The sequence below is a fragment of the Nanorana parkeri genome, unplaced genomic scaffold (genome assembly GCF_000935625.1).
Source record: "Nanorana parkeri isolate BGI_ZX_2015 unplaced genomic scaffold, ASM93562v1 scaffold8, whole genome shotgun sequence".
NCBI lineage: Eukaryota > Metazoa > Chordata > Amphibia > Anura > Dicroglossidae > Nanorana > Nanorana parkeri.
Window position 1 is genome coordinate 1,431,740 of NW_017306276.1, and position 23,662 is coordinate 1,455,401.

The window sequence follows — 23,662 nt, forward strand, 5'->3', positions numbered from 1 at the left end:
CATTTTAGTCTAGTTTTAGTCACTGGAAAAGTGTTGACGAAAACTATGATGGAAATTATTAGTCGACGGAATTAACACTGGCCTCATGATAGCAAGTGACTGAAGTGTTCCTTTTGACCGCAGCAACCTGATTCTCACTTTTATGTAGCACAGTGTCCAGAAATGAGAGGGACAATTTGCTACCATAAGTAATCAATTTCTTGTATAATTTCGAATGTCTCCTTGTAACTTAAGTGTGTACCCTTGCCATATGTGCCATATCTGAGCACAATCTTCTTCAGTTTATGTTTTTGTAAGACTCCAAGACACAAAGTTAATAGCAAAATATCCATTTTAAAAAAGGTGTAACTTACTGCGGTTGGCCATAAAAACTTCCAGTCCTGTGTTCTGTAAGAGATAGCGCCTGGAAAAGACAGCCCGAATCTCGCTGAACATCCATTTCCCATGGAGGCCTTCAGTGTAAGCAAGAACCTGGACAAACAGAGGGTAAAGAAGACAAGAGTTTGGTATCACATTTTCATTTCAATATATTATTTTCAATTCAGTTTTCTTTATCAGAACCTTTTCTTTAAACCTGTTCTCTGTGAATTCATTATCGTCACTTAATATAAGAGATTAATTAGAAAATGTTAGTCCTTGAGGATCAGCTGCTTTGGACTATAACAGGAACCTATGGGAAATACAGCATGAAGACAATCTGGTATGATTGAATGGTCTCAGAGGACAACGCTTGTCAGGCATGTTTGAATAAAGTTTTTTTTAATCACACTGCTTATTGTTATACCACTTTCATCTACAAAATTAGAGAACAGCAGAACACATTAATGCCCCAGCACACTTAACAAAAAGAAACCTAAACCCCACTATTTTGCAAACTACTGTGACAGCATAATTAACAATTAGTCTTAGAGAAAATGAATCAATGTTTTTATAACATTATTTGGATAGAAATGATAAAACATTTATTTTTGTTTTTATGTATAGTAACTAATAAAGCAAGGTCACTAAATTGTGTGCTTCATGCAACAACAGCTCCGAGTAAAGCAGGTTATGGTTTTCTGATCCACAACATGGATCAGTTAAATTATGGGTGAATTAGCACCTAGGCAAGTAAATGAAAGTGAACTTGAAAACTTAAAAAACAAAGAAATAAAGAATGAAAGAACGAATGAAAGAAAGAAAGAAAGGGGGAAAAAAAGTCTGAGAGGTCGCCTACATTGATACACTAAAAGAGAGAGAGAGAGAGAGAGAGAGAGAGAGAGACACACAGAGACACAGGCAGACAGAGAGAGACAGAGGCAGAGACAGAGAGAGACAGAGGCAGAGACAGAGAGAGAGAGTGAGACAGGCAAAAATATAGAGGCTGACTTGAAAGCACAGAGGACAGTCTGACAGATAGACACTATGATATGTTTGAATGGTTTTAAAGGACAATGCTTGTCAAGTTTGTTTGAATAAAGTTATTTTGTTTTTAAGTTACAGTGCTCATTGTTATACAACAAAGCTGATAGAAAGAGGAACCCATGGCCACTGGTTATTAAGATGGATGGACAGATAGATAGATAGATAGATAGATAGATAGATAGATAGATAGATAGATAGATAGATAGATAGATTATATACTAAATTACCCTCACTGGTATGCTTATACTTTGCTCTCTGTAGTGTTATGGGAGTGAATGGAAATAAAGGGTGCTGTGCATTCACCAGTCAGCTTGTGTCAAGGGTTCATGAGGTGGATGAACAGAAAGCAGATGGTCATTTCATGCTGCATGTCACGCTTCCTCATGGTGAAAATAGGCAGCTCAGGCTATTATCATAGCTGATTAGGCTGAAAGTCTATCAAGTTCATTTCAAAGTGCATCAAACACAAGATTTGTATGTACAATAATAGTATTAATAAGGAATTGTGTGTGTCCACAATGGGCAGGCTATGTAAATGCTTGGTTTAAAATATTTTACTGGCTAGATGTGGTGACGTAATGCAGTGTGCTAAAGATTAAACACTTTAGAGGCTATGAACAGACCAGAATAAGAAATTCTTGTTCAAAAAAAAAAAAAATCTAAGATACAAAGTGCTTTAGTAATACTACTGTAAATTCCTGTTCGTTAGGATTTATGTCTACTTTAATGAGTTCCTAAATTCCTATATTCTTTGGTAATTAATCTGTAATCATGCATCAGTAAAGGCAATGTAACCCAATGGCTGATTTCAAGTCGAGATTGAAGATAAGAAATATATTGAAAACAAGGCTTTAAGTGCTAATCTCTTCAGGTACCTGCTGACGGCATTTCAACTGTGATATTTATAGGCATATAAAGTAGGTCAGACACCTCATCCAAATAGAAGCTGCAACTTCACATACATAGGAATAGCCATAATACATAGACCAAACTATCCCAGCAAAATCACACAGAATAAAATAATGGTAAAGATTGCATGATGAAGATGAATATGGCTTGTGAAAAACATGATTAGCGCATTAAGCATTACATGATGCAATGGCAGGCATTATTTTCTGTTTTCTTTTTTCTTACAGGGCTGGCTGAGGCAACAATCTTTATGTCTGTGGACTCCTCCAAACCATAGACACTTGACCAATTGTCCCCAGAAGAAATAGCAATTAGTCCTGTTGTCCTGGACTTTTTATTGACAGACAGTAGTATGTGTTTTCCTTACCTAGGTTCTTACTCAGGCCAGTGAAATATTGTTTCAACTCAGTGCTAGTAGTTAAATTACTTGTTTCTTTCAAACTAACTTCCTTTTTCTGTTTAACTCTGATCTTTCATAATGGATTTCTCAGAGAATATAGCAGTGATGTCTATCAGTCTCCTGTGACATGTCTCTAGCCTTTGACTGCACCCTGAAGCATGTGCCCAGTCTCCAACTACTTATAGCATGTCTGCAGTCTCTGACCACAGCATCTCAGGGCATCTCTTGTAGCATGGCCATTGTCTCTGAACATCTCTTATAGCATGGTCATAGTCTCTGACCAGCTCTAGTAGCATGCCCATAGTCGCTGACCATCTCCTGTCGCATGCCCATAGTCTCTGACCAGCTCTAGTAGCATGCCCATAGTCTCTGACCCTCTCCTGCAGCATGTCCATAGTCTCTGACCATCTCCTGTTAAATGTACGAGTCCTTCTGTAGAATTACATTTACAAAATATTATATGTGGCCCTTTGGAAATGTCAGGAGCCACACTCGAGGCCTTCTATATAAAGAAAGTTAAGCATCACTGCTCTAATGTGATGTTGTCAATAGTTGCTAAAAACACTGCTTATTTTAAGCTTAAAACAATCCAGAATATAATTGTATCACAAATTAGAATTGTTCACTTAAGTTGTTTAATAAGACTTTCTATCATAGAATGGAAGACAAAAGCATTGTGTCAGCAAATACAAGACCTGCTCCTCCTTGTAATATACACTATTTGCTAATTACTGCAAAGGATTTTGGGAATAGTTGAACATTCAAAGGGAAAGAACACTACCGTGATCAACTGCATTTTCTGCTGAAAGAAATCTACAACCAATCTAAATATCTGTTTCGGTGAGTATATTATGTACATAATGCAATCATTGATAATGTTCAGAATAGTGGATATGCTGGCAAATGCCAATGTTATTTCATATTCATAACAGTCAGTTGCATCTAGAAACCCTTAAGAAAGCAGACTCCTTGCAGTGACTTGAAGCACACTGCACACTCTCCATGGTGAGAGAGGAGTGAGATGTTTTATGGGGAAGGTTAAGTCTGATGCTAATGCTTTTTTTTTAAACCAATGACAGTCTGGACTGGTGAAGCTGTGCTGGGCTGCTGTAATTTCTCCCAGGAATAACACTCTCCCAACCTATGCAGCACATCAAAGTCTCTAGAGTTCAATTAAAATTGGATTACATTGAAATGCTCCATCCATGGGACTGTGTATTCACTAACACTTTTCTCAGTAATACTCCAGATGACAGGTACCCATCCCAATTTAAACAGTTGTCATAGAGACCAAGCGGTAAGAGCAGTAACACTGAGCAGTACAAAGGAAAGGTAAGCAGAGGGGATTGCGCTGAATGAAGGCCGTTTTCCTGTAATGCGGTTAAAGTGTCGCCTCGCCACATCTAGAATTTCTCCTGCCTTAAACTGTATTTTCTGGCTCTGTTCTCTGCCAGTCATATGTCAAGGATAAACCCTTTGCCCGTTAACTATTAGAATCTAACTAAATATTTTCTGTGCTCCACTACTGCCACTTCTGTTAAATAAAAATAGCCTTTATAGGTACTGAAATACATAGATGATTAATACTACAGTGACAACTACTGCATAGCTGGGGAAAGGTAAAAATGTCCTATAAAGGGGGTTGTAATAACTGATTAGATGGAACCATATAATAGAACATTGGTCTATTCAAACCTGTAGCAGGGACACTGCTCCATTGTTCCAAGAGTCTCAGTCTTAATGAAGCAATGGAGATCTCTTAATGAAATGAAAATCTAACAAAGATCACACCAACAAATTCTGATAAATATGGCCGTGGGCGATTCAACAGACTTACAGTTCTCATAAAACATTTACCTTCATTGAAAACCTCAAAACGATTACAAGATGCATTGATACTTTCAAATCTTGACTTTTCTTTTTTTTCAACCCCCCCAAGCCTCACTATTTGTCCTTTAAAGACAAACTCCAGACAAATATCATAAAAAGCAAAGCAGTTACGAATGCATTTAAAAAAATTAAATGTATTTTTTATGTCCAACCAGTGTCAATGCCTGAATTTAACTTAATTTCTGCCTTGTACAGCAGCATTCAAACTGGGAAAGGGAGGGACAACATTTGGGGCCAACCAAGAGAAATTGACTCATTCTTCTGCCTCTTCACTGCCCAATCACTGGGAATGGTAAGGTGACTGGGTTGTGTTGCAGAAGAGCAAAGTAAGTCACCAGGCTGGCTGTGCAAATCTGTAAAGTGCATCAGAAACAAAAAACATATTTTGGCACCAAAAAGGATCTCATCTCTGAAAACTGCACTAAAGAAAACGGTCACCCACAGCAACTTATCACAAGTGTTTCCTTTCATTATAAAGCCTGATCTAAGGACCCATTCACATCTATATAAGCCATCCATGTGTTTGCACATGCATGTTGATGTGTGCTGATAGGATTCTTTCTTTAGCCTATATGTCACCATGTGTTTGGGAAGGATTTAGAAACAGGAAAACAACTGAACAATGTAAATTGCAAAAAAAATGTCATTCATAGCAATTGATTCCTATTTTTCCCTGTGATGTACTTTACAGAGGCAATACAACGTGGGAATGCTTTCTTTTGACCAAAGGGCAGCATTGCATAGATAATAATGTGGGTTGATTGTTCTCGATTTAAAAAAAAAAAAAAAAAAGTGTTACACCAGAGGTAATGTATTGAGGTGGATGGGTCCTAAAAATAGACTGATTCTGGCTTTTTAAATTAGGAAATTCAAAGTTTGTCAACTATGCCAAAAGTGCACTAACCCAAAGACACCAGGTCACTTACCGTATTCAATATAATCTCCAATTGGCTGATATTGGTTAATAAATGTAGAATTTTGTATTTCCTTGCTAATATTATATAAATATAATCTGACTGGCTGCAGTGGGCTGCACACAATGCTTCAGGTTTTATACATGAATTATCTTAGAGGCTGCAATACGGAAGCCTAAGAATTACATGGAGAACAATTGATCCTAGCATGTTCCAGAGAGAACATTACTTCTGGTGGGACATTGCTCCAAATTTATAATCCTTAAGAAATTCGACAATGTTGTGTATAAGCCACACAAACATGAAAAAAACATAAACACCATTGCACGAACAAACATCCCTAAATATAGATACCCCCCTCCCTCACAAATTGGCCTAAACAAGATCCCCTCTCCCCATTACAAATTGGCCTAAACAGCATAAATAAAACAGCTCATGCTAATTACACATAAAAAAAGGATGCAGGTTGAAGTCCTGATGGTATATATAAATGAGGAAATTACGGTAAGTGTTGTAAACACTCAATTTTCCAAATAACAAGCCAACCACCTTTTAATTGCTGAAATTATCTAGAATCAATTCCCTCAAGGTATGTGGCTATTAGCATTAATGACTGAGTATTTATGGCGGTTGCAGCCTATGAATAGAAAGTGGTGGGAAATGGGTTTAAACCACAGCTATCATATCTCCATTAAAATACCACAACTGACACCTAAACCATGATTTACAAACAGAGCGTATCTGGTATTTCAGTTGCCATGAGTACACAAAGCCTTCCTGTGTTGCTCCTCGTCAGCATTGAGAATATGCTTTAACAATGTTTGAAGTGTTTGTGTGATGTGTATACACAAGTAAAAGCAGTCTTTTCACCTCTGCCTGTCACATATGCAAATATGGTCAATCTGGAAGTTGTTTGTTAGGGGTACTGATTGTGTCCTAAGATGATGTTAAAGTGAACCTGTCACCTTCACATAAACTATAGGTCTGATGTCTAACACATGAAATTATGATACACAAATTGTTTTTCCACCTAAACGACTCTGCCACCAAACAGCAAAACATTTAACAACAAAGGTGTCCAGATATCGAAGAAACATTAACGTAGCTCTGTAAACAATAACTGATCATTACATTAGCTTTTTTTTAAAGCAACTAATTTAAGTACCTAAATGTGACTTAGCATTATTTTATTGCAATGCCCTGTACAGCACAACCAGACTGACAGAGAGAGGGGCAGCAGTGGCAGCCAAGTAGTTGTGGTGCATGCAAATATGCTCAAAAGCAACCTGCTGATAGGAGGGAAAAGCAGAGTGAGTAGGGGGATGACTACATCAGTCTCCTGCTGCACCTTCACCGTGCAATCAGCAGGCTGGAGACCGAGAAAGGAAACCTGTGCTGTGTGGCTACACTGTGTAAATCTAAGAACTGGATAGATTACAAATATAATGGCAAGTAATACGGCTTTTTTATGTGTATTTCACCTTTGTATGTAGGTGTTAGGGTGTAGTTCAACTTTAACTTAACTCTATTGAAAAAGAAAAAAATGAACATACACTAGCCTCTGCTGTGGCTGATGAATACTAATCTGCAACTCTTAGGTACCAGTATGGCCAAAACTAGAAGACATAGAAGCTGGGATTACAATACAAAGAAGGGACATACTCAAGTTCCACTAAGCACTGATGAGGACTGGCCCCTAACAAGGATTCCCATTTAAGATATTGGAACTCTGGGGACCAGAGATGATTCATCTAAAGGCCAATTTATGACTAGAGGTAAGCAGCTCATTGCCAGTGTATATTTATATTATTTTATGTTGTGCAGGAGATATCCTTTACACTGTTTTTCTAAATATAGCTCCACTTTAAAATGATCAGAGGCCTTGATGGGGCACAAGTTATGCGCCCAATTCTTACATTACTTGTATATGAACCCTGGCTGAAATAGTATAATGCTGAGTTTACACAAAATTTAAGGCATTTCCACTGTGATTGCAATAACAAATACGACCACTCCCCAAATTCATTGGAATATACTGTATGCAAAGCCCCTTAGTCTTATCTTAACTAGAAAAAACAATCAAATCTGAAAAGCCAGGGACTCCCTAAAGTAAAGTATAGTATGATTGCTCAGCATGGTCTAAAAGTTTAAAATTTACGGGACAGACGACAGTCATCTTGAGTATATGTGTCCCTATAGTTTTGTAACTAGAACCTGAATGGAACAGTCGTGAACATACAAAACCTCATACATCCTGTTCATCTTAAGCATGTAGCTCTAACGCAGGAATAGTAACAGCATATGCTTTACTGGGAAGGAATTGTTTACATTTGTGCAGCAAGTTTTTCCATCCAGCGGTTATTTCCAATATTGGATAGACATTAATACAAATATACTCTATAATAACCTAATAACCTAGCAGACAGTTTTTTACCCACTCAGGAGTTTTTCATCTTAAAGTAAATTTAAACTAATATAAACTTTGGATAGAGTGGGAAATGGTTCAAATCTTAAAGCCAAACTAAAGACTCACCAGGCATCACCTTGTTTGCGTCCCAAACTAGTCTAGTACTGTCACAGGGCCTTCTTCCCCCCTTTCCTCCTCTGGCAATGAGCTGATCCAAAATGCTGCAGAATTTGGCATCACATCCTTGCTCTGTGCAGTATTCTCTAGTGAGTCCAGGGCAAGGGCAATGCGTGACACCCAAGGCTCCCTAAAAGTGTCGTCACCCTAGCAGATGCTGAGCTGATCCTTTTCAAATTTCCAAAATACAGTCATGTATGAATGTGATAGCTACCCTTGGGCTTTCCTTGCTGCATTATCCCTTCTTGGCTGTTAAGGTAAAGTGACTTCCCTTGGCAACTCAGAAATGTCACAATACAATCCATACATTGCTGAGTGTGTGCAACTTAAAGTGACATTAAAGTAAAAAAAATGTTTCCCTCCCCCCAATGTTAATGTTAGCACTTACCTTAAATGAGGTTTCTTAATCCGATCTTCTTCTTCTTTCCTGATGTTTTCATATGTCCCTCCAGCGGTGCGGCGAGTGTCCGATCCAGCGCTGACTCCTCTCTGCTTGCTGGCTCTTCCGATCCAGCGGTGTCTGCATGCGGGTGAATGCGTCCATAGAGACTTACCTTGCGTCTCTGCTCGTCTACCGGCCCAAAATCTAAACTGCGCATGCGCCCGCCAAAAGATGCTTTGCGGCCGCCCGAGCAGTTTCGGATTCTCGGGCGGGAGCGCGCGACGAAAACAGGGTAAGTTTAAACCGCTGTTAAAGCGTTTTTGTTTTTTTAAACGGAGGGTTTAGAAACCCTTTAAAGCTCCACCTTGTTGCCACTAAAACCTTTATGTGGACCCTTTATGATCACAATGATTCAACTGATGAAGACCTTCATGACTGATTAAATTAATATGTTGTGCAAAAAAATAAAATGATGCCACCATAACACAACCACAAAATATATAGCAAGCTATAACGCTTGCATTTTAAAGTCCAACTCCATTTTATTCTATTGGGGTGGGTAATAGACAGAATCCCCGACAAGTTTTGGTTTCTGTGTCCCCATTGAAAATATTCTAGTGACACTGTTATAAACATATGTAGCAGATGGCAAAGCACTGACACACCCACAGTTACATGGACCACGAAGATTTATTACTAGAGGTGCACTGAAATGGCATTTTCAGACCGAAAACTAAAATAAATTTGTCAGGCCGAAACGTAAAAATATTTTTTTCTAACCTTTTATAAACATTTTTTAAAATATTTTATTTATTTATTTTTTGCTTTACTGTCAGAAGCTCTCTAAAGAGACCCCTGATATTTCCCTTTAGAAATAGAAAGAAAGATTGAGGACAGAGTCCTAAATCTCTTATTCTGCAGCCCCTGTTATAAATGAACTGGAAGCCTCTATACTGAGTGTTCCTGTCCATTCATAAACTGAGTATATAGTATGAGTTACTATGTTGACAATCATGAATGAACAGGAAGTGATGTAGAGCACTTCCTCTTCATTCATAATTGGGGTGACAGTAAACATACTCTGTCCAGCTGATCGTTGACTGCTTGTAACCGCTCTCCATCCTGCCTTGCTTTCACAGGAGGCAAAGCGGGCGATGCGGGGAGGAGAGCTCGGTCTCCTGTGACACTACTGACTCCTCTCCAGCTCTGCCTTTTGTGGCAGCTGACAGCTGTCTCCTCCCCGCACCACTTTCCATCCTGATCTGCCTGTCACCGTACCAAATGTACCATTTTCGGCCGATATGTTTCAGCGGCAGAAATTTCGGTGCATCCTTTTTAATACGACAAAAAATATTGGTTAAACGCAAAATTGCTTTTCTCACCCCTACTTTTCCTTTATGCTTGCTTAAAAAAATTAAAAACCATTTAAAGACCAGATGAAAGGATTAATATAATATAACATGCTAAAGCTGAAGTCCAGGGAAACAGCAAAATACACACATATGCGAGAGCTGTTTTACCTGTTAAAAAGGATTTGTATTTCTGTCTGTTCAGTCCTACGATTTACACTGCCCTGCCACACAGCTCAGTCCTGCCTGGCAAAGTGCCTGATCTTTCTCTGCTCCAGTTTCACGTTCACTTACAAGTCTCCACCCCGCTCTAACCCTGTGACTTGAGAGTGGAAGGAGAAGCAGCAGACTTATGAGCTCATCTCTCTGTCCTTTTCTCCCATCAGTATGGTTTTTACACTGCCATACATCTGATTGGCTCCTCGTGCTGCTTCTCTCTCCCCCTCTCTAAGCTCTGCTGTACAGGGACTGCAACAAGCTGACACCAGTCAAATTAACGTATGCACACAGTATGGAACGGTATGTCACATTTTGCGATAAAGGAAAGAACTGAGCAGTATGGACTCATATCTGTAAAAAATAAGTCAAGGCAACTGGACTTGCTGTATTTTTCTTGAAGACGTTTCACTGGCCATCCAACCAGCTTTCTCAATTCAGAATGACTTGTACAAGAAATTCTCTGGGAATAAATATAACATGAGATGTATGGACTCATGTTAGGTCTATCGGGAGCTGGATGTAAGTGGACATGTGTCTATTTACAACGAATTACCTCCGATCAGTCATGATGAGGTCTGCCAAAATGGACCTCTGTTCTGTTTTTATTTCTGGACCTAGACGGCCTTGGGGGTGATCAGAAAATTTTTAAAAACAGACAGGCGGATCTGTTTGGACTGTCTGTGTGAAAGGGGCCTGAAAGGGACTGCTCATCCATCTGGGAGCTATTCTAAAATATCACAGGGCCAGGAAGTGAGGGAAAATCTTCTGAGTGGGGATTCAAAAATAAAATGTGACATTCTAATGCAGTGTATTTTTAACTGCTGGAGAGGGGGATGCTGATAGGACAGGGGTCAGTTAAAAATTGAAGAAGCAAAATAAAATACTGCAAAGGTTTTAAAGCAGAAACTAAAAAAAATATTCAAAGAAAGTTGTTTTTTTTTGCTGGAGTTGGCATCCATGTATCTGTACATGAGAAATTACATTTTAACTTTGAACTGTCCCCTAAAACTTAAATCAGCTCGATAACAGTAAGAAAAATGAAACAATCGCATCAGATAGGAGATGGCCGTTTGCTTGCCACAAGGCTCGATGTAGTTAGATCATCCTTCTCTCCTGGGAGACAAAGCACAAAGTGCCGGTCAAACAAAAAGAAAACAAAGCTTGTGGTATACAGAGAAAAACAATGAGGTAACGAGCACAGATCAGTATTTGTCAAAACATTGGGTCCCACTTTAAAACATAAAGGCCTCCTCTGTGCTGCACTGAATTATGGGCTTTATTATTTTTTTTTCATATATTTTTATCCCAGCTGCAGAAAAAGCTATCTAATGAACCTGTCTGGGGCTGCTGTCCCCATCCTGTCAGAAGTGTCAAGAAATGACAAGCACAGGGGACAGGGTGCCGGCAGTCATAGACAGCCCTGCCAGCTGGAGAGTTCAGCCCCAATCTAATCACACCAGCAGAAAAGGAGTTTCACGCTTTCAGCATGACAGGATGGGCTGCAGGCAGAGAGGGCTGAGCAAGAGGCGAGATGAGAACAATGCTTTTTGTTTCAATTACATACCTATTCACACAGTAATTAAATGGCATTACCACCAAGTATAAATGTGACCTTGCCATAATACCATTATTGAAGGGGCACAGAAGTAATTTTCAGGTTATGTGGAAAGCGGGTGACACAGGATTACGTAAAGCAGTGAAAGGGGCTACATATACACATCAGCTAAAACATGCAACATTTTTATATTATGCATGAATAACATGAATAAAGAGAGAGATGAAAATGATGTCAATGATCACAAGGCATCACCAATGGCACATTCACAGCTAGGCCAGTATATTCCCAATTCTGAAGCCGGAGATTTCTAAATAATGTACATGTAAGAAAAATCTAAAATACGATCCCCTATTGTTAAGTGGGAGCAAGGGAAAACAAATGCTGATTGGCTGCCTTTCTATGGCACAAGAGAACTACACAATCAAGCGTCTTTTTACCATTTGGCAATTTTTTTTCTGTACACTGAGCTGCATACGTGCAGCTCAGTGTACGGACCCGGAATGCCCAGATGAAGTAACTCCTGTGCGCATGCGTGGAAGCTGCAGCATCAGGGCGTGGCCAATGAAGCTATCCAAGACTCAAAACCCAGAAGATGACAGAGCTGAAGAGGGAAGCACCGAAGAAAGAGAATCGCGGCACCCATTAAAGGTGCCCATACACCTTACAATTATTGTACGATTTCTTTTGTCCCATCATCGCACCCTGGTTCAATTTCCGCTCAAATAGCCCATCATGCACAGACCAATGCCGCTTGCAATAATCGTTCATCAGCAATACTAACTCTTGGATTTTTGGCCATTAACAGAACAGATTTTCGTTTGCTCATGTGCAGTGTTTTTGTTGCGATTTTTGTTATACGAAAACGCCACTAACCCATCGATTTTAGTTCGTTTCGACAAAAGTTTTCTAGTCTGCCCATTCAACCAAATTCAGCCAGTTGTACAGTAATTGCGATCGTGCACTTCCCATCAACGCGTCGATTATCGCACAAAACCATGATCGAGTTAGTTTTTGGTACGATAATTGTAAGGTGTAAGGGCACCTTAAGTCTGCCATAATGTGCTAATATGCTGTGCATACTAGCACATTGTGGCTAAAAGCTCCTGGGGGCACTTTTATATTTTACCTAGCGTTACATCTGCGTTAAATATATCGGTAGTTATAGAAAAGTTCGAAATATGTCATTTGGCGCACATAACACAAACCTTTGAGGTGAATTATAATGTCTAGGGCCCATTCACAATTGCCTGTATGCTAAAACGCTCCCTTTTAGCGGGCGGGCTAGTGTGTTGCAGTGTTCATTTTATTGCACATTGCGGGAGCTGTCCCTGTCTTCTTTTCCTTTTGTTCAATTTTTTATTTTATTTTTTACTTTGTAGGTTCTATACAATGTGTACACTCCAGCACAACAGTACAGTGTACTGTGCTACCATACAGTGACCTGCGGTGGCATCCGAAGTGCACACCACATTGTGGGGTGAACAGGATACATAGAAATAAATCCTGTATAATAATAGAACACAATGGCTTTCGATGTGTCCTAGTTATGACCTGCATAGATCTGATGTGGTAAAATGCAGGTCACCACAGTATGCGTGGATGGGGCGTTATACTGTTTTAGCAATAAGCTGAAGACAGTTTTCAATTGCAAAAAATGGAAAATGGTTGCACCATATAGAGTAAGCGACACGGAAATAAACAGCAGCAGCAGCAGGGTGAGGGCGGAAAAAACAGGGCATTTTGACAAGTACTTACTGTGGTTATCTGCTACGTGTAGGTGATAAAGTAGGGGTCCGTCATTTTGAATCTGGTGATTTGACTGCAGAAATCCATTTTCAGTCCAGCCAATGATGGTGAAAAAGGTAGTGTGCCTAAAATTGCTCTGTATAGAACAGTCCTTTATTCAGAAGAAGAATGGAAACTCTCTAGAAATGCTAGTTACTCGAATTGTAATGTTGACCCTCTGGCTTCAACACTTGTAATCACTGACCAAACCCATATGCAAAGGACTACTGATTTTTCTTTCTTGCTCTGTATACATGTTCAATTTCAATGTATGGAAGCCAGTCGGGTCAGCAATATCAGAAAGGCAACTAGCATTTTCAGGAGGAGTTCAGCAATGGTGGCCTCCATATTGCTCTTTTTGACAAGTTTACTTTAATAAGAGGGGCTTGAACAAACGCTTCTCATGCCCACCTTGCGTTTTGGAGATGCCAGGTCATGATCTGACTAATGCCAGGTAATGAGCTAACTACTGTATATGCAAGTGCTTATTCCACTAATTGCAATAATGTCAATGTTGCCCGCAACAGTGGCTACCTTTGACTGCAGCCAAGTACTTTGTAAGGGCACTGCAGTTCATGATACAGCATGGGACGTAATATTATGTACAATTTGTATTATGTCAAATGTCCACTAACATACAACAAAGCTGCAAGGAAGGCACATGGAAGTAAATCAAGACCTGTAATGATCATGATTGCATTAATATCCCCAGTTTTAAAATCATTTGCCACTTCTGAAAAAGATGTTTATATAACCCAGTGCTGTACCTTAGGTTACTTTTGGACGAGCAGAGAAGGGTTAGAACCACATTCTATTTTTCCTGGTGACCATAATCACTCGACAAAGTGGTGACAACGTGGGATACCTTTTCCAGTGACAACTGTCTAAAATGGAAATTCCCTGAACTTTGTAAATTTTTCCTCCAATATCCATTTGCATTTCCAGAACACAGAGAAAATGTATTTATATACTGAGCCTACACATTTTCAGCACTACTCAAAACATGCTCAGCTCAGCAAAAAAAAAAACCCCAATAAAACAAGCTAAGGACTTTTTCTCCCAAAGTGGATGTTGTGCTAACCTAGGAAGGAGTGGGTTATTGCACAGCAGAAAATACATAAGGAATGGAGAATTGTAGGGGGTCTGGTTATAAAACAAATGCATTGCCAGCCTATTGGTCCACTGATAATTAGCCACCATTCATGCATTAGCTTTAGGAACTTTTTGCTTGATGTATAAAGTTCTGGCTACTAATGAATGAGGCAAAAGTGAATGTTCTGAGGTTCTATGAAACATTTCTGTTGGGTGAATTACGCAAATTCAAAATTGTGTTTTGTGAATATCGGCTCATCTCTGAATAGAAAACCAAAGTTCTCTGGTAAATGTTTTTCTTGGTTAGCACTACATCAAACATTGATATTCTCAGATTTTTGCGAGATTGACATGCAAAATACTAAGAGGACATTGCCATTTGTCAGTTGGGTGAAAGTAATTATCATTGACGTTTCACAAAACGTAAGTACTAGGACATAAACCTGATTGGCTCTTCTTAGATTATATAGAGTATGTATTACTGCTTCTATTGCACAATGCTTATATTATTGTGTGTTTCAGTGATCCTGTCAGCGTAGTTTCTCTTCTAATCGAATGTTCTTAGGGTATTTTCTCTTAGCATCCAATGTTCTTAGGATATGCCACATCCAGTAGTGCATGTATTTACTTGAGATATCTATGCAATAACATCTAAAATAGTTTATACATTCTATTCCCATTTGACTTAACAACACTGGAATAAAGTATTCTTACATTCATACTGCAAACATCTTTATTCAACCTCAAATACTATGTAACTATGCAACATTACGTACAGATTAAAAACATTTGCGAGGCATTATTGGTGACTTTTGTGGGAATGCCAACACGTTTGCGTAGCAATTTTTTTTTTTTAATAAACAGAGCCCTATGGGTCCCTGGCTGTCATCTTCTGTCTACATTTGTCAGTCTGTATTCCATCTTTTCACAGTGTCAGTGTGGGGGGAAAGTTTATTGTATCTGCAGATGTTTTACCTCCACTAAAATGATGAATTTCATCGCAAAACACTTCCAAAATTAGTAATGCATCATAAAACGATTTTCAAAACTGGAGTGGTGACATCAGTCCTCTCAACACGTTTGATGTTTTACATATATTCAAGTCAGCATGTCCCTTTATTTTCACATTGCCACTCATAAATCTCCAAGCCGGATAATTGTCCACGTGATGAACTTTGTGTGGGTTCATCAGAGAAGCTCTTCACCAAAGAGATTACAGAGCTACTAATTCACCATTGCAGAACAAAGAATACATTTTTATTCTGCCCTATTCACTCACAGGAAATAGACTGCTGGGTAATTAGTGACATCACTGTGGGTGTATAATTCTCCAATTAGAACTGCATGTCTGACCTGCAATAAATTGCCCAGGCTTCACAACTTTGTTTTCTTTTCTCCTTGTTACAAATAAAGACTAACGTCTGATTTAAAGAGGACAAGCTTGACTGCATAAAACCAGCATCTATTTAACTGTACAGCAAAAAGCAAGTTTCAGAAATGAAGACTATCATTATAAAAATAATAAATAACTGAAAAGTGCCAATCAGATGAATGGTTGATCATGCCTGCTGTTAAAAACAAATAAAAAGTAAACCATACACTACACCACCAACATCTTACCTATGTCAACAGGCTTTGGGCTTGTGTTGTTGGAACCACTTTGACATCTATGGGAGACCATTCAGAATTCAATGACAGGTGCATCTGACTTGCAGTTGAACCCTTCTTACCTGCTTCAAGTGTGTTTTGCCTTTCCAACGTCTTAAAAACAAACAAAAGCTTGTGATTACAAGCTTTTCCCTGGATGCAGACAGATTGCATCCAGGGACAAACATCTATCCTGATCTGCAGGTAATCACTCCATGCATGATTACATGTGGACAACCACGGACAGATGCGGCCACTGTCAGCCTGTCATTCACTTGAACGGGCACAGTGGTTGCATCTGTACAGATGCACTTGGGATTCCTGCCACAAGAATCCACAGGTTTTTGCCACAGTAACCCTCAGCCCTTGTTAATAGCTTCATGTGCATGAGGTCTTACGCCCCCTTAGTGGGGAAATGAGACATCAAGTTTTTTGTTTACTGAATCTTTATTTTAAAAAATAATGATACAAAAAATAAACAAAATATTAAGAAATTGATTTTCATAGTGTAACATTTTCTTACATACTCCCAGTAAACATAAGCTCAGTATAGCAAATATATTATTCATTCACTCCCTTATAAGTAAGGATCTGTTTTCATGTGCTGCAAATGGGGGGGGAGCCAAATAGTTCAGTACACAGTTCCATGTTTACCAAGCTTTATGTTGCTACCATTGGTACAAATGTTGCATGCAACATTTGGCCAACAGCAGACCATGACACTAATATTTTTGTTGTAAGGAGCATTCCAAGAATGGGTGGAGCACAAGCTGCGCATATGAGATGGGTGTGCTGCTTCTGCATCCAGCAGTAAAGATTTCAAACCCAGAAGCCACAAGATTCACAAAACAGATTATGGAGTAATTTAGGAAAAAAAAGTCAGAGACCACATGACTAATACCTCGGCAAAGATTTTGTCACCAGTAGCCCGAGGGAGGCCAGATTCCAGGTACAACAGCAACAGGCAAATGCTTTCACATTTATAAGCGTTTTTCACATTTTGTCTTTGTGGAATGTTGTTGCATTCAAATTTGAGTTGACATCAACTTTATTAGGGAAGCTGGATAGCCAGGGAAACTAATAATAATTTGACTACTGACCCCTATCACATATGGTGGCATTACTGGGCACACAGCCCAATGCTGCATTGCAGACTTCTCATCAATATCTCTGTTTTTAAATATTGCAGCAAATAAACTGAAAATAGCAATAGGGATGTGTACGGATCACATTAAGACCAAGCAGTTCATGTGCATAACAGATGGCCATGCCGTGACAGTGACTGTGTTGCATCACAACTTAATGGGCAATTTTCTAGCCAGTAGTAATGGAGAAAAAGCAGATCTTCACCAATATTAAATTATCAGCTAAATGTATGGCCATATTCCTGATTGACCTTCAGGAACTACAGGAGAAGGCGCTTGGTATCTTGCGATTAAAGCAGAACTGCATCTTGTGGAGAGAGCAGCAGTTCACATAGAAACCATGGGTTTGTTTACTGTCAAATACAGTGACCAAGCGCCAGATGGTGGAATCCACGAACTGTGTCAATCATTATGAGATCAATGTTGTGTGTTCTTGAGTGAGTTGGTTGAAATTAGTAAGCAATGAGTGAGATACAACCCCCTTATAGATGATATGAGTATAGACCACATAATAAATCAGTAAGTAGTCGTCAAGAGGCTCTGCAACAGCTGAAAGCCTCTATCTTGTGAGAACAATTGACTTAATTACAATTATTTTGTTGTGTTTGCAATCATTGCAACAAGGCTTTCTCTCACCAAACATCAGAAGTTAAAGTGTGTCTAAAGCCATTTTTTTAGTTTTGGATAGAGTGGGGTAGGGTTACATTTGCCAGGTTTAATTGCTGTCCGATTCACCAGCATTATTTGCCCTGGTGATTACTGTCACGAGGAGTGAAATGAGTGTCTAAGAAGATAATTTTCTTCACTTAGAGCGATTTTCTCCCACTTTCCATAAGGTCTACAGGACAGGAAGTAGAGGGATTACAAAAAAAATAAATGATGGGTTCTTACTAGAGGTGCACTGAAATGAAAATGTTGAAAGCGAAAATTAAAAAAATGTCAGGACGAAAACTAAAATAATTTTTTTCTAACCTTTTTACATTTAAAAAATATTTTATTTTTTTTAAACATTTTCATCTTTTTATATATTTTTTAAATTACTTATTTATATTTTTAAACTTTACTGTTGGGGGCTTCGGTGAAATATCAGGGGGTCTAAACAGACCCCTGATATTTCCCTTTTAAAATAGAAAAAGAGATTGAGGACACAAATCCATAATCTCTTTTTCTGCAGCCCCAGTTATAAATGAACAGGAATCCTCTATACGGAGTGTTCCTGTTCATTCATAAACTGTGGAAATAGTATGTTTACCATGTATACAATTATGAATGAACAGGAAGTGATGTAGATCCCTTTCTATTCATTCATAACTGGTACATAGTAACTCATAAAATGTCCAGTTATTTACAAGCAGTGTTTGTACCCGCTCTCCATTCTGACTCACTGTCACAGCTGAGCTGGCGGTGCGGGAAGGAGAGCTTGGTCTATTTTGACAGCCGATTAGTCCCCCTCACTGCCGGCTTAGTCTCCTGTGCAAGCGCACAGCTGTCTCTGCCTCCATACCGCTCTCCATCCTGATTGGTCAGGAGAGGAGCCCGGCCTCCTGTGACACACACCAGTTGTTCCCATCGCTCTCCTCCCCCGAACCACTCAGCCTCCTCTGAAGTTTCTCTCCTCCCTGCTGGATGCTGCGCTGTGTCAGAGGGAACACAGAGCAGTGCACAGTGGGGAGGAGAGAAACTATTGATCCACCGCAATTTCGGCCCATCCCTAGGTCTTACCATTCCCTGCTCCAAGGCTAGGCAGCATTGGGACTCTAGCTGTGGTGAAACTACAAATCCCATGATGCTTCTGACACTGGGAGTTATATCTTCTGCTGTCAGAATCTTGCAAACCCTCATAGAAGTTGTAGTTGTGCCACAAGCGGAGTGCCGAGGTTGCCTATCCCTGCTTTAATCTACTTTAAAAGAAAAATGTTGTAGACATATTTTAAGTCCAAAAGCAAAACTTGCGGATCTATGACACTTAGCCACACAGTGTATGCACATCGTAAAGCCCAAAGCTTACATGGGTGGTTTATAGGCAAGTTTCAAATGCACAAGCCAAAGAGTCAGAAATCTTATGTGACTAAACAAAAATGTACGCAACATCCCTAAAATGCAGTTATTCACTATAGAATCCTGTGTGCAGAACAGGTCTGTGATTGACTGCACCCACCTGTGGTATTGCATGAATGTTCTGTGTAGATGAGATGACACTTTCACTTTACAAACACTAGTCATTTCATGCTAAAGGCAGAAGGAAACACCAAGCACAAACAGATCATATTCACTGATGTCACTTGACCAGAATGCTTGTAATATAATAAATTATCCTTCTTCTGCTCCTGTTCTAACGGCATCAAAATGTCTTTAGTTAAGTATGGAGAGATTGTTCTGATGTCAGGACCTGAAATATATGAATTTTTCCTGCAAAAATAGACCAGTAGCACAATAAGTTGGGTTTATAGCATTAAACAACGGCATAGCAAACAGCAAAAAAACCCAATGGTGATGAAGTACCACCAACCATGCAGTAGAAGTTTATTGAAAGTGGACCTAGAAAAACCAAAAATGTACTTTGGAAAAGACAACTCCTGGAATGTCCTAACAACTGGTGGGAGACTCCTAGATCCTCAACACCAGCGGTTCAAGGCTGCCACCCAGCTGTTGTCAGCAGAATGCTGGTTACTGGAATAGATCTTGGCATGGTGTTTTTGCCATTAACAAAAAGTTAGAATTAAACAGTTACCTTAAGCTGGGTCTACACTGGTGAGTAAGTCTATTTGCTACTGAGAGATTTAACTACTTGTTGATAGCCATCACAGTATCATCACATTAGTGCTGCACATGAAGTGAAGTAACTGCAAACTAGTAGTTTTATTTCTCGCAGCAAAAAGATCTAATCTTTAATGCAGCCCTAGCCCAACGTGCCATTAAACTCAAACCTGTAAAGCATGCCCCAACATTTTATTCTCTCCGTTCTGGACCCCTAGACACTGAAGCCAAGCCCTAACTCTTAATGTTACCTCTACAACCCTTGACGGTTACACTAAATTAGCCACTACAATTAAGTAACCCTTACAGCAGCAAAGTTTCCTTATCCATAGACTGAAGCACTGAAACAAACGTAAGAGTGCAACACCAGCACTGAAAAACACACTGATTCATACCAAAAACCTATGTATGGAAAATGTAACAAAGTGAAATATGGGTATTAAAAGAAAATCTATGCTTTCAATATGTGGGTCCTGTAGAGGTTCCTTCGTTCCAAGGAAAGTCTATACATGGTGCCTCAATTAATTCTGACCAAGTCAAAATAAAAACCTATTTCATCCTGGAACTAAACCCCACTGATATTGTTCATGGCAGATCTTATTAGTGAGCAGTATAGATTTTGGAATTTAACAGTTAAATGACAGAGGGGTGAGACTTGAATGCAAGCCTTTATATGCACCGTTACTGGGCAATTTTTGCTGTCAATTACTTGGTCATGCAACACTGTACCCAAATATATTTTATATCATTCTTTTTTTTTAGACAAATAGCGGTTTCTTTTGGTGGTATTTAATAACCAATGGGGCTTTCATTTTTTACTATAAAAGAGAAAACAGACCACAAATTTGCAATTGCTTAGATTTACCCTTTAATTCCTTTTATATAATTATATTTTATAATGATCCCACAATCATTGGTGATCAGTGACACTGGAGAAGTCACCACCTATTAAAAAACAACACTCCCACAATCGTGGGTGGTCAGAAGTGCTTTAAAACCAGCCATCTTAAAAAAAAAAAAAACCCAAACAAAAAAACCCAACAAGCACTCCCCCTGCTCCATTGTGAATAGGCTGAATATTTGTAAACAGTGGCAGTGTTTAGACTTTTGTTGGCTGTGATTGGTTCAAGACAAGGTACAGAGCCACCTCTGATGAGCTTTGTCCATTGTGCCTGTGATCTACAATGTCTAATAATAATAATGATCACAGACATTCAGCGGGCACACTGGCTGCCAATGTTTTGTTTTGCATTGTTTTGGGGTTTTGTTTTTGTTTTTACTATATGGTGGTAGTAAGGTGGTTAATGTTAATTTGGGAAAAAGCCAGACCTTGAACAGAACTTGGGTCTAGAATACAAAGGGGTATCGTAAGGGTCTACTCAAAGATAAACATGGTAACCTAACAGGGTGTCTGCATTTTAGCACTAGTTGCCATAAAAAATGTTTTAGACCAAGACTTGATCACTTTAAACCACTGTTTTCTTTTTAGATTTAAAAGGAACAGGGACCACCTTTATTTGGATGCAGGTAATTCTCATTGTGCACCAAATTCTCCAACAAGGGAGCCCAGCTTTTATTTTTTAATCCCTGCAGCAGTGTCTGTTATACACTGGTATCTTGTTATATTATTTTTTTTTAAAAGGCATAAGCCACTAAGATAATAAAAAACAATAACTATGTGTAAAGAGCTGTAACAAAATGGAAAGTGCAATATAGCAATCAGAATCTCTAACTGGTTGCTGCAATTTGCACATAATTGCTGTGCTCTGCAATTGTCTAATTAAAGACTCAGGATTTTTATAACACTTATACAATGTATAACAAAAATTGTAAAACTTTCACACCTTAGACAGAAATGGAAAATGTCAGCTAAAAAATTCCCACTAAAATTGAGAAACCTTAATAAGGAACAGTCTTCATGTTCCATTATTAATCAGTTTTGTAAAGCACAATTAGTGCTGTAGCATTCTCTGGTATGCCTTGTTAAGTGGCCTGACACTCACATGTGAAGTGAACAGTAAACCGTCGAGATGGCTTTAATGTCTGGGTGCTGAAATCATCAAGTCTTCATTGAGCCATTTACAGGTAATATATTAAAAAGCGGCAGATATGTGACCTGTTATTCTATAGCCCCTTCTTACCCCAGGAATTCAAATGCCGAACAGCCATCTTGTTTTGACATGAGAGGAGTGAAATTTCATGAGGGTGCCACAGAAAACAGCTGATGAGGGAGGAATGCCTTACCATCCATCTATTAATCTTGTCTTCCTACCTTTGCGTTTGCTTTCTCTCTCCACCAAGGTAATAATGACACCCTCATCCATTATCCTTTTATCCCTGTTATTCACATGAAATTGCTTAATAATATGTTACAGATTCGTCTTCCCTTGCATAATTCTTCCTGTCATTTGTAGTATATCATGCAGCAAACACACAGCCCACTTTCACTGGCCGAGCTTTGAAGATTATTGTCAGTGACATCTTCAGGATGCATTTGGAATCTGGAGCATCATTTTCCTTGTGGCGGGAAATTACACTGACTTATCTGTCATTGCCAAAAGCACAACAAGCAATCTGGTGTTAATGCATAGGTAAAATGGTTATTTTTATCAGGGAGCCAGGACATAGAGCTCTTGTAAATATATGGTAATGGGACCTTTTCATAGTTTAATAAGCTTCTTAAAAAAAGAATAGCTTAATTCACACTTTGGAAGTTTATTAATGTGTAAATGCAAGTGGTCAATATAAATTTTAACTCACACTAATATTCCAAAGAAAAGGGCAGGCTTTCCAATAAAATTGGGAGTTTTAATGGGAACAGTACAGTACCAAAATCTGTACAGATCATTCAAACTATTTTCTTGCACATTGGTCAGTCACCAAGATTTAACTGGATATTGTATATTCCAGAAGGATCAGGTGAACTATGGTAGTTTCCCATATACGGTATCTTCTATTCTTATTTAAGGGTAGTGAGTAAAAAGAATATTTTTTATTTTATTTAAAGGTGTATTTAGTTAAATATAATATTAATTATGAATTATTATGTATTTTAATTTAATTTTCTTTTTTTTAATTTTTCACACATTTTACAGCCAATCCTTACCTGCTTTGTTGACAAACGTTTACAGAGCTCAATAGCGCAAGCCCAAATTTACACAAGAGAGAATGAGTCAAAACAGTGACTCCTCCACTTCTATTCTCCTCCCCTGGCGCTTTCATCAGAGAGCTTCATCTGAGTTGGTATTTTTCATTGTACCCTCATTAGTAAAACTTAATCTGTTAGTAGTACAAATTAACAAGGCAATATAGGGTTAAGGGGGAAAATGAAGCAGTCTGGACAGGTCTATTTATATTCTGTCATTGATTTTATAGAAAGAGCAGAGATCATGCACTTGAAATATTTTTAAAACCGTTTGTTTCTCTACATTTAAGCAGAGACGAGGTTTTCCATATGAAATCATTTTTTGTTTGTATGGAAAACTGGAAAAAATCTAGAATGAATCTGATCAGATCAGTCTTTTTCCATTACTTGGATGTTCACTAGTGATCATTTGCCACAGCAGAAATCCACCAACCCACCAAGCTCTGCAAGTAACACAAACTATTAACTGTTGACCAAGGCTG

General features: G+C 38.8%; 1 protein-coding gene across 4 annotated transcripts in view; it reads right to left on the bottom strand.

The window, feature by feature from the left end:
* The window catches only part of NBEA (neurobeachin), a 553,993-nt gene that overhangs the window by 87,065 nt on the left and 443,266 nt on the right, over nt 1-23,662 (bottom strand). For all 4 annotated transcript variants that reach the window (XM_018554206.1, XM_018554199.1, XM_018554191.1 and 1 more), the window contains one exon: nt 354-471. In XM_018554206.1, the coding sequence (XP_018409708.1) occupies nt 354-471 (118 nt within the window). The remainder of the gene's footprint in view (nt 1-353; nt 472-23,662) is intronic.